Here is a 14,344-nt window from a genome sequence, read left to right on the forward strand (position 1 = left end):
GTTATATTCCCTTGCTTCTTCAAAATGGAGTTATTTTCCTTCGCTTGTTTATATTTAGTAATCAGTTATTTAGAGCCATAAGCAATCAAACTTTTTCGGCACGCATAGAAACCGATTTTGCCGAACATTTCCCAAAACGTAGACCTTGTTAAAGTATAAAAAAAATCAAATGCCAGATTTTCTATATACTGGCCAGTTTCCATGGAAACTCGATCCAAACTTCAATTTTTATCAAGATTGACCATTTCTTGCAGTGTTATAAAAATATGCGGCAAGCTCAACGTTTCACAATCATGTCGTTAAAATAATTAAACCTTCAGCTATCTAAAAAAACCTAAAAACTTGATGGAGAAGATATATTTATTAATGTGAAATAATTAGTTCAAAAATGGTTTTATTTTTTGGAAAATTAATTATATCCCTTTGCAATTTAGAACTCCTTTGCGCTGAGAGTTCAAAAAGAGAAGTGTTGAAACAGCATGTCAACAAAGTCTGGTTTTTACTAAAGCCTTGCAGATGTTATCCTTATTTTTGCTTTGACCCACAGATATTATCTCTACATCTCTAAGATAAGCCACCATTAGCTGATAAGTGTTCCTGAAATTCCATCTAATGCCCTATCATGTTGATAAAGTGCAGTATGTTGGACTTAAACAATGAATCATTTGTTACCCAAGGTTTTTAGTTTAATATCAGTTATGCATATTGTAATAGGGTGCATTTTATGAAAATTACATTCATGCATATTATTCAAATTTCCTTATTAATATCATCATCATCATCATCATCATCATCATCATCATCCTACATTTTATTCCATATTTCACATGTACATAATTAGAAACAAACCTCTATCCCTATAACTCCATGTCTTTAATGCACCTATCAAGTAACCATTTTTTAATTACCTATTCTAGTGGCCTCAGATATTTTATAGCCTTAAATCATTTCACCTGTATGGTCACTTACATGTACTCATGTGGACATGATCAGGTGGTTTACTATAGCCAATAGTAAGTTTTTTAAAATAATTTTTCCCGCTTTAACTGAGTAGCCTTTGTGACAAACCAAGGTTAGTATTCTTAGGAGAAGAACTGTTTTCTTCAAGAGACGATTTAGCTTTTTTATTTATTTGATCAACATTTTGAAAACATTCAGTCATAGTAAGTGTCCTATTTTTGATATTCTTGAACTATAATAGATTTAACAGATAATAATGATATTTTCTGTTAATTGTTACATTTGGCTAATTCTACTTTTTGAGGTTGTAATACCTTATTTATGGAAGAATGTATTTTATAAAGTATCCCAGTAATTCATAGTGTTGATATCTAAGCTATATTATTTTATTTCTAATATATGTGAAAAGTTAGTTATTGTTACCATATTTAATACTTGTAGTTAGAGAATACCAACATGTGATCGTTGCAAAGTTATATTTTTAAATTTATGTTATGTATCTTGATATAATGTAATCTACAAAGGAGCTACATTGAAAGTTTATGTTTTTATTTAACTAAATATTGATATTGATGATGATATAGAGCATATTTCTATATTTTTGTAAATTGTGTTCAAGGGCAGTAACTCTTCTCGACACTGAAAGAATGATGCATTATAATCAGAGTTATCCCTCTTTACGAATAGTTTGATTAGTGAACTCTGAGCAGTAATGTATTTCATGAATATATATTTCAGCATCATATAAATCAGCATTAAAATTATGACAATTAGGGTAATTAAATGTATACATGATACCAACATTAGAATATGTGTGTGTAAACAGATTAACAATTTTTTCTCTACTAGAAATCACATTTTAATATTACTGTGCTAAGTTAATTATCTCTAAATGAGCCATTCAGATTCAGTCATTCCTAAATAAGAACACATTTTTTAAATGGTATGAAACATTGAAAGGAATTAAATATTATATTTAAATATTAAATATTATGCATTTGGAATGTAATAATAACGTTAAATAAATACAAACTTACCTTAACATTTCTAATTAAACATTTGTATATTTTGATGAAAATGTTCAGAAATTCTCTGCATGGGTAACCTGCAGGAATTGTGAATTTTCGTAATTAATGCATGTAATTGATAATTACAATGTCATATCGGGTTCTTGTCTAATTTAGATTTTAAAGTTAAAAAAAAAAGATGACTTGAATTCATGATCCTTGTCAGATTATAGTTATATAGGAAATATGGAATGAAACTAGCAGCCGTAAAGGTAAATATTTTGACCTAAGGGGACCAGAGTGTTTCACATCCATTCCTTTCCAGGACTTCTTTTATAGTATTAAAAATGTACATGTGGTAACTGAAAAACAACCATGCATGCTGAGTAGCAGTTCCAGACAAGGTTTTAAGAATACTTTAAACTTTCCTGGAAACTGTTTGGTTATAAGCATATGGGTTCCTTTATGAATTACAGATTTGAGATCTCTTAGAGAGTGAAATAGACATTTCAAGCAATGGAAAGGACTATACCAGTTTGGATTCTGACCAACATACTTAGAAGTTCTTTTATCTATATTTTGCAGCTAAGAAAAGTGCAAGCATTCATAAACATAGAATATGATATAATAAACACATGTTGCACTACTTACAAGTAAATTTGCATGTATTTTTACTTATATTTACACTTAATTTTAAGAATAATTATTTCAGCATTCTAATCTTTTTGCATTTTAAAAAAAATTCATTACAGTTATAAATAATATAAAGGTGTATAATTTTATTAGTCCTGTAACTTGAAGGATTGACAAAGAAAATGGCAATCAATAGGGCTCACATGTACCAGTTATTAATAGTAGCCTATTAGGCTACTATTAATAACTGACATGTATGATAACTACCAACATATTTTGATATCTTAATTGTTAAATTTCTTTGAATGAAAAATTGACGTCAAGTAATGAGTCGACTGAATTATTGTCACTGAATAATGAATGCATGTAGAACTATGTTCTTTCTCACAAGTTACCATTGCAATTAGTCAGGCAAACAAGAGGCCTAACCGCCGCAACTACAGCCATAACTCTGGTGTAATCAGAACAATATTTCTTGACAATTTAGAAGAGTATATCTTCTTTAAAAATATCTTTAATTTTCTTCATATATTTTCATGTCAAACATCAAGATTTTGTTTCTTCGAGAATATTTTCATTTTCTTTATTTATTCCTATAAAAAAATTAACCTCAATCCTAGGAATCATGATTTGAACAAACTTGAATATACACTTCCTGAGGATGATTCCGCACAAATTGTAGCTTTTTTGCCAAATGATTTTAAAGAAGATTTTCGATGCAACCTACAGTGATCAGTTTGTCTGTCCATTCATCTGTCCATCTAAGATCACTTTTCCGGCGTATATCTTCTCTTTGGTCAACTCTGGCTCATACTTTACCAACAGAGTGCCTTTGGTCAAAGGGTATGCAATGACCTTGAATGTTGTTCAAGGTCAAGGTCATATCAGACCACTCTAAAAATCATTTATCTAAGCATACACACCCATTCATTAGCCCTTTCTGGCTCATACTTCACATAAACAACTTTTTACGTAAAAGTGTGCTGTGACCTTGAACAACATTTCAAGGTAAAATGTTTAACATAGATTATTTCTTGTTTTTATTACCCCCTTGCCCTTGAAAGAAGTTTATTTTAACTTTACCTCGGAATGATTTGTGCTAAGTGTAGTTAGAATTGATTCAGTGGTTTTGGAGAAGAAGTTACAAATGTGAAAAGTTCACAGATGGATGGACAGAGACGGACGCCGGACAGAAAGCTTTTAGCCCAGGTGACCTAAAATCAAATTTTATTTAAAATGCTCTTTTATTTAACATTGGTAACCATTATATAATGAAATAAAATTCAAAGACATTAACTGGCTATCATACCTAGAATTGAACGAAATTGTTTTTTTGTTTCCATGGTAACAGTTGTCTATATTATTACCTAGATTTACTAAATTGTAAATCAATATTACAAACAATCTCAAAATATTGTTTACGTAGAATTTCAAATATGCTAAGAACATTTAAGCTCTTGGTACAATAAAGAAAAATAAAAACTTTTTTTGGCTAATTGTATCATTCAATAGTTAAGATGTAATGCTTTGATACTTTGATGATGATTTATCATAACAAATCTAACTGAAATAAATATTCAAAGAGATAAAGTGAATTTTCAGTAAAAATAATGGCCATTTTGTCCTAAGAATGATGAGTATGTGTATACATGGTAACGGAGTTGCCTAGCAACCAACTTTTGGTGTATTTATGATAGGTATATGATAGTATGCACCATATTAAAATTTGAGAAAAATCGGGGACTATGCGTGCCGAACCTCCTATACAAGTGTTTAAATGCTTACAGAGAATGGCTCTTAAATACATGTATAATGTAAGTAAGAAGTTGTATGATCAAAATAGTTATGAAAGTATTTTTATCATTTGAAACAAAAACAGTTTTTAAATTTTTCAAAATAAACAAGTTGACTTGTTAATAGTAAAGTAATCAATAGTTTACTAGCCACCTTGTATTAGTTTATCTTTCAAAACACATAAACATAAAACCTATTTTAAAAGTAAACATACCTAGAAAAAATACTTTGTATGGAAGCTGTACACCTTTTCAGTAGTAGGTCATACCCTCTGTTACGAGAGATAGGTCTTGTGCTAAATTATAGGATTCAGAGTCCTTTCAAAAGGGATTCAGACAGTGATGAAACTCAATTAAATTCGTTCATGAGACTCCTCCACAATTTTGTGTATAGGCAATGGTACTCAGGTGACCGTAAAGGCCTATAAAGCCTATCTTGTTTAAATTTCCAATGACAAGGTAAGCATTTTTACGACTTCCACTTTTATTGTAGAAACAACTGTCGATGATATCAAAAAGCCTACATTTTAATTTGTCATAGGGAAAGGTTGTATAAAGCGTTGAAAAATCGTACGTTTTTATGTTATTGATTTTGGTAAGATTTTGTAACCTTAAAGTGTCTAATAATTCTTTAGAGTTTTTTAGTATCCACATCTGATTCACACCGATTCTAAGGTATATATTACAGTACTTTTGATGTTTCTCCTTCACTACTGTAAGAATTTTAGTAAGGAGAAAAGAGAGAGGTTTGTTAGAACATTTACTGGAATCTGCTATATATCTCTGTTTGTAAGAGTTTTTGTGAAGCTTTGGATTCCAATACAAATAAGTTAAAACATATTTCATTTTGTTGATAGGAGATATTAAAGATATCCAAAACCGATTTATGATTTCAAGTATTTCCTGCTTGGAAAGGCTGTTATGGGTGTAAGTAGGGTTACCATGTGCAGCATTGAAACCTAGTTCTTTGAAAATGCAATTAATATGATGTGCCTTACAAACAAAGGCAATGTTGTTATCTGCCTTATCAACAGAGATGCAATGTACAATGCATAATTAATTTACACTGCATACCATGTACACTTTTAGTTCATGTTAAATATATACTAGTACCACAGTTATTATGTCTTATATTGAATTTTCTTCACTTTGCCTTCGAAATACTCAGCTACATAGAGATTATCGTTTGTGTCAACACACAAGCCATATGGCCAGTCCAAATGACAATTATTAATGAAACAAAGAAACTGTCCGCCCTGGTCGAGGATATGGATAGTGTGAGAGTCTGCTATGAGAATTCGACTCCAGCAGTCAGTCGCGATGCCGTATGGCTTGAATGACTTTTTTGAAGTAGAGGGAGGACCGGAGTAGGTAAACTTTAATTTTCCTCCTCGGTTTACCACCACTACTGCTTTAGCGTAGAAGTCAGATACACAAATATCAAGATTCTTATTCTCTCTGATAAATTTTTCACCATAAGGTGAATAAAGAGGCTGTTCTTTGTCATTGTATTGAATTCTTTGCTTTTCAGTGGAGCCTGAGTAACGCACAACTCTTGTTTGTTTATCACGATCACTGACCATGGCAATAAGAAGATCATCAGAGGAGGTAAGGCATACATTAGTAGGCATCCATCCCCGTAATCTGATTACTGTCTCTATATGTCTCTTCTTTACAATGTTTACAGTCCTATCGTTGTAATCAGAGTAAATGAGATCCCCTTTCCTTGTCATTGTTATGTCGTTCGGAAAATTTCCTGATTTAGTTTGGATTGACTTTATTAGTTCCCCTTGAAGGTTATAGAGTTTCATTTTGTTGTTATTACCACACGTCCAGATCTCTTCATCATTCATACATGAAACACTGCGTAATTCTTTATAGAGTGCATAGTCAGTGTTTATCTCAGCGATAACTTTTGAAACGGCTACAAGCGGTCTGTGTACCTCAGAGGAATGATCATCTGAGGAATCCATTGTATTGACCTCCTTTGTTGGAATAGAAAACTGCTGATATTTTTGTTCTTCCTTTTTAATAGAGAACGCTGAGAGAAAACCGAATTCCTGATAAATCTGTTCTTTCTTGATCTTCTTGGGGATAAAACTTGGCGAAGAAACTATTAATGTAGAAGGTAAAGTTCTGTATTCAGCATTTCTTGATTCGTAGGCAGAGACAAGGCTGTCATCATTTAAGGTTAGTAATTTCCTCAAATAAGCAATCATCTGCGTTATTTTAGACATTTTCCTGGTGATTTCATTTTCCTGACTCATCAATTTATCTAGACATTGCGATTCCATTTCATTAAGATTAGATGTAAATTTTTTGACAACAGAGTCTATTTCTCTGTGTAGCTCTTCTCCGTGATTATTGATAGCCGCTTTAATATCCTTGTAGCTTTTCTTCAGTTTGGCTATTTGATCTGAATTTTTATACGCAATTTCTTGATATTTTGTAAGTATTTGGTTCTCTAGTTCTTGTAAGTCTCTATGCAAGAAATCCTTTTTATCTAAAAATTCGTGCCTTCTGTGTTCTTTTGAAGAGGCACATTCCACACAGACATGGATAGCACATTGTATGCAGTACCGTTCACATATTTTTGAGGAATGTTTGGAGCATTTAATAGTCGATTCCCGGCCTCTAAAAGGCAGTACTTCGTGTTCTTTTGATAAATCTGATAAGTGTTCTCCCTTACAGGCTTCACACAGATATTCTGCACATATATCACAGTGCAAAGATGGGTGCGGGGTATCACAAAGATGACACCGTAACACATCCTGGACACAATGTTGCCGATCCATGGTCAAAGGGAATTTTTATAGAGAAAGCTATCTGAAAAACATTTTTCTATTTTTTAACAATAATATCAAAGTTGTTATGATAGGTTTTGCGTCGCGTTTTAATATCTTATATCGGAAAATTAATATAATTATATTTTACAAAAAGGCTCATAGGAATGCAACGGGGCAGTCCAATGATTTGTTTTTACTAGCGTTAGGCCCATGTAAACTAAACAAATCTTAAATATGCCATTTTAGTCGTTCTGCAAATACTTATCACTCTTTCATATATTTAAAATAGATATGTTATGGCATTAACAAAATGGAGAAACAATCCTGAATTTCATGACAAGTTTTATTTTAAAAAAAAAATAGTAATAAAAAATTCAATCTGTTTTTAAAATCTTAACTATGTGTAATACTTCTACGGCGTACACGATCCTTTAGGCCAAAAGTCTTGCATATAAGGAACGTGATTTAATCTTATTAATATTTTACGTTATTTATTTTACACTTTTTCTCTCACATTAAATTTTTTTAACATAGGAAGTGTTGACAATAGAAAATTATTGACAAACTACCAGATACCTCTTACAATTGTCGAAATATGTCATAGCTCAATGATCTCGCATAACCATCACATTGTAGCGATTAATAAGGTATGAAACAGTAAACCAAACCTGTAAATGTCTTGGAGGTAAAATTTTGTTGAGAAGGCATGATCATGAAAAACCATCAATTGTCTTTTATAGACCTTTCAGTGTAGAGTATTTTTCACTTTAAAAAAAAATAGGTTAATGATCTACTTACGAGCTATTGTGGAGGCATGTAGTGTCTTGTTTCCTGTTTGGATTTTTCTTCTTAACAACGTGCTGCATTTTAAGTTATTCATTGTTTAGAACAGAATAGACTAAATATCTGATAAGTAAGAAAAAATGAGATTCAAGTGTTATTGTCATTTTCTTGTATTAAAAGGTTATAGATATATTTCTTCTTAAACAATGTTTTTTTTTATAAAAAAAAAGCCCACCCAATAAATGTATAAAGAGTAAATATTAAATTAATACGCAGTTGTCAATTGACCGAAAGTTGCAGATTACACAGTCAAGACTGAACACTGAATAAGACAATAAACTATTGATTGTTTGTAAATATTTGTTAATTAAATAAATCATCTTGCGACAAACTATAAAATATCTTACCTGATTGCAACCATGGGATTTTGGTAAAGGTTCTAAGCACACCAAGACATAATGCTACGCATTTTATATCTGAATACCGTACACGCGGGGTTCAACAAGGGAGAAGAGTCGTTTTTCGTTTTGTTGTTTTGCTTTATTCAGTCACGTTTTGGAATGCCAGCATTAAGAATGCATTAAAAAAAGAAATAAATACAAAAGATTATAATGTTTTATTCTTTTATTTTATAGATTATGTTCCGTAGAAAATCGAAACACTGGGGTTTCCCTAAAATTTATGACCTAGTATTACTGTATGCATTTAAACTCTAACAACAATGCGTTCTTTTGTCATTTCATTCTGTGTTTGTTGAGTTCGAAATTGTTAGCAGTAACAAAACTGTTTTCATACTTTGAACTAGAAAATCTACATAGTTTTTTAATAGTTGCACGTTTATTCTAAAAATAAAGTAATTTTTATGAATTAAGTAAAATACTTATGTCTGTTGGATTGTGATAGTTTTTACACTTTTAAGTAAACTCCGGGATAGAAACTCTTTAAACGGCAGAATTGAAGGGTTTCTGATGGTAAATGAAAATCACAAGAAGGAAAGATGTTTTTAAAGATTTAAAAAAGGCTAGCTACATATTTGCAATATTTCTATTTTTTTTTAAAAACATTATAATTTAGTTAGAAAAAAAATTAAAAGCTTAGAAATCTCGGAGATAAGAATATATGCAAATATTAGGAAAGGCACTAATATTTTGTTTGAATTCATCGAACTAAGGGGTCATAGATAATCAGATTTATGTTTTATCTGAAAAAAGATGAAAGCACTTGTTTTATGAAATTGAAATTAAAAGAAAGTAATCCAAAATTTTTAAAACTAAGTTAAACTAATACTGTTGACCTGGACGGACATAGAACGGCCACAATGGTACACACAATTTACTTTTTTTTTAAATCTACAAAGAAACACATAATAAAAAGGAAAGTAGATACTGAGGACTAGAGTGTTCCCCTCAGATGTTTTTGATGTACATAGCATAACAGGTATGTAGTAATAACTTTTTGTCTGTCAAAGGTAGGTACATGTAATCATGAATATGCTTTGATACAGAAATACCAATTCTAAATTACTCCCTTTTTTATTTGAAAAGTTTTAGGTAAGAGGCACAGATATCGACTGACGTCTCATTTATTTGAGTCCAAACCATATTAGTGCTTCACTAAAAAATATTTTGCTTTTCTGTAGCCCCTAATTGTTCAAACGTTTAGATTATGGCTGAACTGTTGAGCATATTATTATTCATGTAGATGGGTGTCACAGTGCAAAATCTAAAGTAGTCTCCAAAATGAGTGACACCGTACCACGTCTTGGAGACGATCCAAGGGTCTATAGACAAACATTTGACGTTTTCGTGAAAATGATATCAAGTATTTTTTTAATCAGTATCACAGGGCATGTATAAACCACAATGTTCTTAGACATTTCATAGCATTACTGGATATTGAGTTACACTGTTATGTTATCGTATTAATAAAGGATTTTATTTCCATTTTGTAGGACTCCTAGGGTAATGTGATAAAGGCATGTTGACACGTCTGTGAAAGAATGCGGCAAAGAAAGAAAATCCTACAGGAGAGTATTTATTTCATTCTACTTTGATTCTCCAGTGTCATTTCCAGACCAGGATTGCTGCGATGTTTGTGATACTTCGAATTCTTGTTCACAAGTCTTAAAGTCTAGAGATGATGTGATAATACCATCATTGACCATAAGACAGCAACTGTTCGACATTTTAAATTCCTATAGGTTAAGAGATATGGCAGGGGATTGTCAAAATCATTTGAATGAGCATGTTATTCATATCATCACTGATACATTTAAATATTTTGAAAAAGTTGAACAAACAAAGTATTTCAAGCAACCAGAAAACATTGCTCAATCAATCCACGCTATTAAAAGTAACGTAATGTCTATGTTATAAAACATATCATCTAATCAAATGATTCGCATCTAATAAAAAGGATAAATAGTTTTGTCGTATATAAGTTTAGTCCAAACTGGAACAACATATAAATGTACTATATGTACGGTTAATATTGATCAAAGAAAAAAATAATTACAAGTGAAATATGCTAGTCCACCAAATTTAAACTAGATGCTGTCATTAGACAGTAATACCCGCCAGCACCAAGTGTTTGCCCCTAAATAACACTGTTTTGTACCTTTTTAATTAAAAATGAAGGCCACATGCAAGCTCTGGTAATACATTTAAAAATTATAATTTTTACAACTGAAGGATGAGATCCCTTCCCATATGATAATACACATAGACAGCACTTTATGTGCAATTTGGGGTTGAACTGTTTGCAGTGAATTTTCAGTTAATCAATATTCTTCACATTTCATGTCATAGAAAGTATAATGGTCTATATAATTATCACAAACAAAATTAAATTATGCCCCCTCCCTGTGGCGGTTGCCGGTTTTAGATTTGTTTCTGTGTGCCTACTTGTACATCATCGTGTGCACAGATTTAGAAAAGGGATGGGAGTGAGTGGTCCAGACACCCCCCCCCCCTCCCTATGAAAATTCATTTATAACAATACATGTTGTAAAATTACCAAAAATACACCTTGGACCCCAATGCTCTTACAGACATGTAAACGCTCTAACCCATTGCGCTTCAATGTTAGGTAACATTATTTGGGGGGTAAATATTTAATTAATATACTTTAATTAATATCTATACTTTTTTGTTTATCTCAATAGGAAGTATACATCACAATATGCAGGTGTCCTGTATCACCTTAAAGCTGTTATTTACCTAAAAAAATAGTGAAAGTGGATTTGAAAAATAGGTCATAAAAATACATGCATGATACAGATAACTGATCTTTGTCTGAAGTTACGTACACAACACAGGTTTGCAGTTCTCATTAGCGGGTACTAGTTTTAACCAGCTCTTCGATTAGATGGGTTCATGTGTATACATACATGTATGTGTTTCCATATGCAGAAAAGGATTAGTTCAGATCAGGTAAAGGAATTCATTATTGTGTTTTAATTGAATTATCATTATGATGTTGACCAATATAGGTAAGCATATCCATAATACATGTAGTAGCAGTAGCACAATATAATGCGATGCCAGCATACATAAGTTTTACTTTCACTTTTTAAATGTGATCTCCCTTTGACAGCATACTGTATCACATTCTTTTAATATTTAAATAAGCTTATCATCGTTAGCTATCATATATTTCTGTCATTTTAATTGCAAAAGTTATTTTTTTCATTTATTAACTTGCACTATTAAGTTGACCCCATATTGACCCTGTATCAACAATTTCGTATTAAATCTGTGTATAACATGTAAGTAAGACTAGTGTAATCACACTTATCATTTTTATATGAGTTATAAAAGGAAGTAAGGAGTATTTTTTTCTAAATGTATTATAATGCATCAAATACAATGTAGGTCATGACCTTATGGGACTGTTCTGATGCGACGAAACAGGAAAATACAAAATATCTTCCAATGTCATTATGATGCATCAAATGATTTAAAGTACATTAATGACCCCCAGATGATGATACTCTGCGCATGTATATTTTGTTAACTTATGAGATCTGAGATCCTCATCCCTAAACCATATAACTTATTCTTGCTCTTTGTGTCATTGCGCGTAAAATTGTATTATAGATTATGCCCCCTTGGAAACACTCTGACATTCTAGGACTAGAAATAATAAAGTATTTTATCTTATTCATATGTAGTGTTTGATCCATGTGGGTAATTCATAGCCTAATGAAGACACTGCTTTGTTTAGGAGACTTAACAATTGCCCAAAAAAAGGCACATAAATCTTACGAATTGAATTAAGCTATTTCCAAAAAGTTAATGTGCATCAGGAGAGAAAAAGCAATCGAGAAATAATTTAAGATTTGCTAATGTACACATGTAAGAATGTATTAAGAAGACTGAATCTTTAGAACCAGGTTAGATTGGGGGGGGGGGTGAATGTGGAGTATAAACATTTTTATAATTTGAATCAGTTATTGTTATTAATTTTAACTTGTCAATGAATACTAGTTATTGATCCCAAGGTAGAAATATGACCTCTGACCATATCTCAATAGATCACTTGTCAATTATGCAAGGTGTAATGTCATTTTTTTTTTAAAAAATAACATGTTTTACCAGTTTATAAATATTTTTGAACACCCAAATTATATTTTTATTTTAATACATCATTCGACAATTAAGGGAACAGTTTATATTTGAGTTTGTTTTGGGGTGGGGGTTCCAAGTCATATATTTGACATTTTTTTAATGTAATTTAAAATAAGACTAAGCCATACCACAGTCATGAACATGAATAGTATAGAACAAAACACAAACTAATACATGTATGTATATATACATAGGAAATATTACAAAACATAGATGATTGATCTATATCTGGGTTCTTAAATTGAATCATATATCATGTACATATTATATTATTGCTTCTTTGTTCAAGGCATTTCAGATGGTATGTAGGTCATGATCCCAAGTGCTCTTCCTGAAATTATCAAATATCATAAAAACCATTCAGATCCCCACCTTAATCAAAAGATATTATTCCTTCTTAGGTCATGGTGCATCAGAACATTATGGCATTTAAGTCATGACCCTAAGGTGTCATCCTGACCCCTTAAAATCAGAAATTGTCAATTATCTTTAAATTATTGATGTTTGATGATCCTATCTGTATTTAATCTTTATTATTAAGTCTCCCGAATGAAATTTGGAGACTTATTGTTTTTGTACGTTTCTTAATACATGTATTATTATTCTTCGTCTTCTTCTTTTTCTTCTTTCCCGCTCTGAACTTGTTTCTCAGAAATGGCTGAACAGAATTGTACAAAACTCTAGGATATGATAGGCCTTTAAATCTAGTTGTGCACCCTGGTTTAAGTTTTCTCATTTTGTGTTAGACAACCACTTTTCGGGGGGGGGGGGGTGGTCAAAACGGTGTGGGGTCTTACATTAAACCTTGTAGGAAGAAATGTAGACTCTATTGTAAATGGTAGCTTGAAAACGGACAAAGATAATAATATAGGGTTTTCATAATAATATATTAACTGTTACTGGCAATATATAGGGTTAATTAGATCTGACCCTTGGGGTCATCCCTACCCCCCAGGGATTTGAAATTACCATATATCTCAGAAACTGTTATAATCATGACTTCTAAACCATATATATTCATGTTTCTGATGTCAAGGGGCATCAAATGTTATGTAGGTCATAGGCCCTGTGGGTGGTCCTGACCCCCTCAAAGAGCAAGTCCCTTAATATTTTCAAAACAGTTGAGATCCCAACCCTTTAACCATATATATTCTTGTTCCTTGTGTCAAGGGGCATAAAACAGTATGTAGGTCATGGGCCCCGGGGGTGGTCATTACCCCCCCCCCTCGAACAAGAAGTGCACGAATAACTGTAAAAAGGTTGAGATCCCAACCCCTTAACCATATATATTCTTGATCCTTAAAGGGCATCAAAAGGTATGTAGGTAATGAGCCTCAGGGTTAAATTTAATTTTTCAAAACCGTAATGCACATCTATGATAGTTCCTATCATATCCCAAGATATGATGTGTCTATCTATTAAATCATAAAAGGAGTCTATGTTTCTTTGAAGTGATAAACGTCAATTTTCTGCAACGTTTTGACTCCCTGGATGAAATTTAAATTTTTAAAACCTTACTGCACATGTATAGAACAGTCCATATCATATTACAAGATATGATGTGTCTATCCATTAAATCACAAAAGGAGCTCTTAGATCTATGGTTTTTTTTAGTGATAAACGTCAATTTTCTGCTACTATTTGACTCCCTGGATGAAATTCAAATTTTTAAAACCTTATTGCACATCTATAGGACAGCCCCAATTATATCTAGCTACGTAGCTACTTTAAAAGTTGTAAGAGGAGTTCTGGGA

At 31.8% G+C, this 14,344-nt stretch overlaps 1 protein-coding gene across 4 annotated transcripts; it reads right to left on the reverse strand.

The window, feature by feature from the left end:
- Positions 1 to 3,084: 3,084 nt before the first annotated feature.
- Positions 3,085 to 8,471, reverse strand: LOC128157804 (uncharacterized). 4 transcript variants are annotated; one of them, XM_052820431.1, is made up of 3 exons: positions 8,370 to 8,471; positions 7,978 to 8,039; positions 3,085 to 7,219 (listed from the first exon to the last, which is right to left on the reverse strand). In XM_052820431.1, exon 3 carries the CDS (start codon positions 7,186 to 7,188, stop codon positions 5,515 to 5,517), a length of 1,674 nt encoding a protein of 557 aa, XP_052676391.1. In that variant the 5' UTR covers positions 7,189 to 7,219; positions 7,978 to 8,039; positions 8,370 to 8,471; the 3' UTR covers positions 3,085 to 5,514. The 4 variants fall into 4 exon arrangements, with proteins under 4 accessions (XP_052676391.1, XP_052676390.1, XP_052676393.1 ...); XM_052820430.1 differs by having other exon boundaries at positions 7,978 to 8,085; positions 8,370 to 8,406; XM_052820433.1 differs by lacking the exon at positions 7,978 to 8,039 and having other exon boundaries at positions 8,370 to 8,443.
- Positions 8,472 to 14,344: the final 5,873 nt, after the last annotated feature.

The sequence above is a fragment of the Crassostrea angulata genome, chromosome 8, assembly GCF_025612915.1.
Source record: "Crassostrea angulata isolate pt1a10 chromosome 8, ASM2561291v2, whole genome shotgun sequence".
NCBI classification, from domain to species: Eukaryota; Metazoa; Mollusca; class Bivalvia; order Ostreida; family Ostreidae; genus Magallana; species Magallana angulata.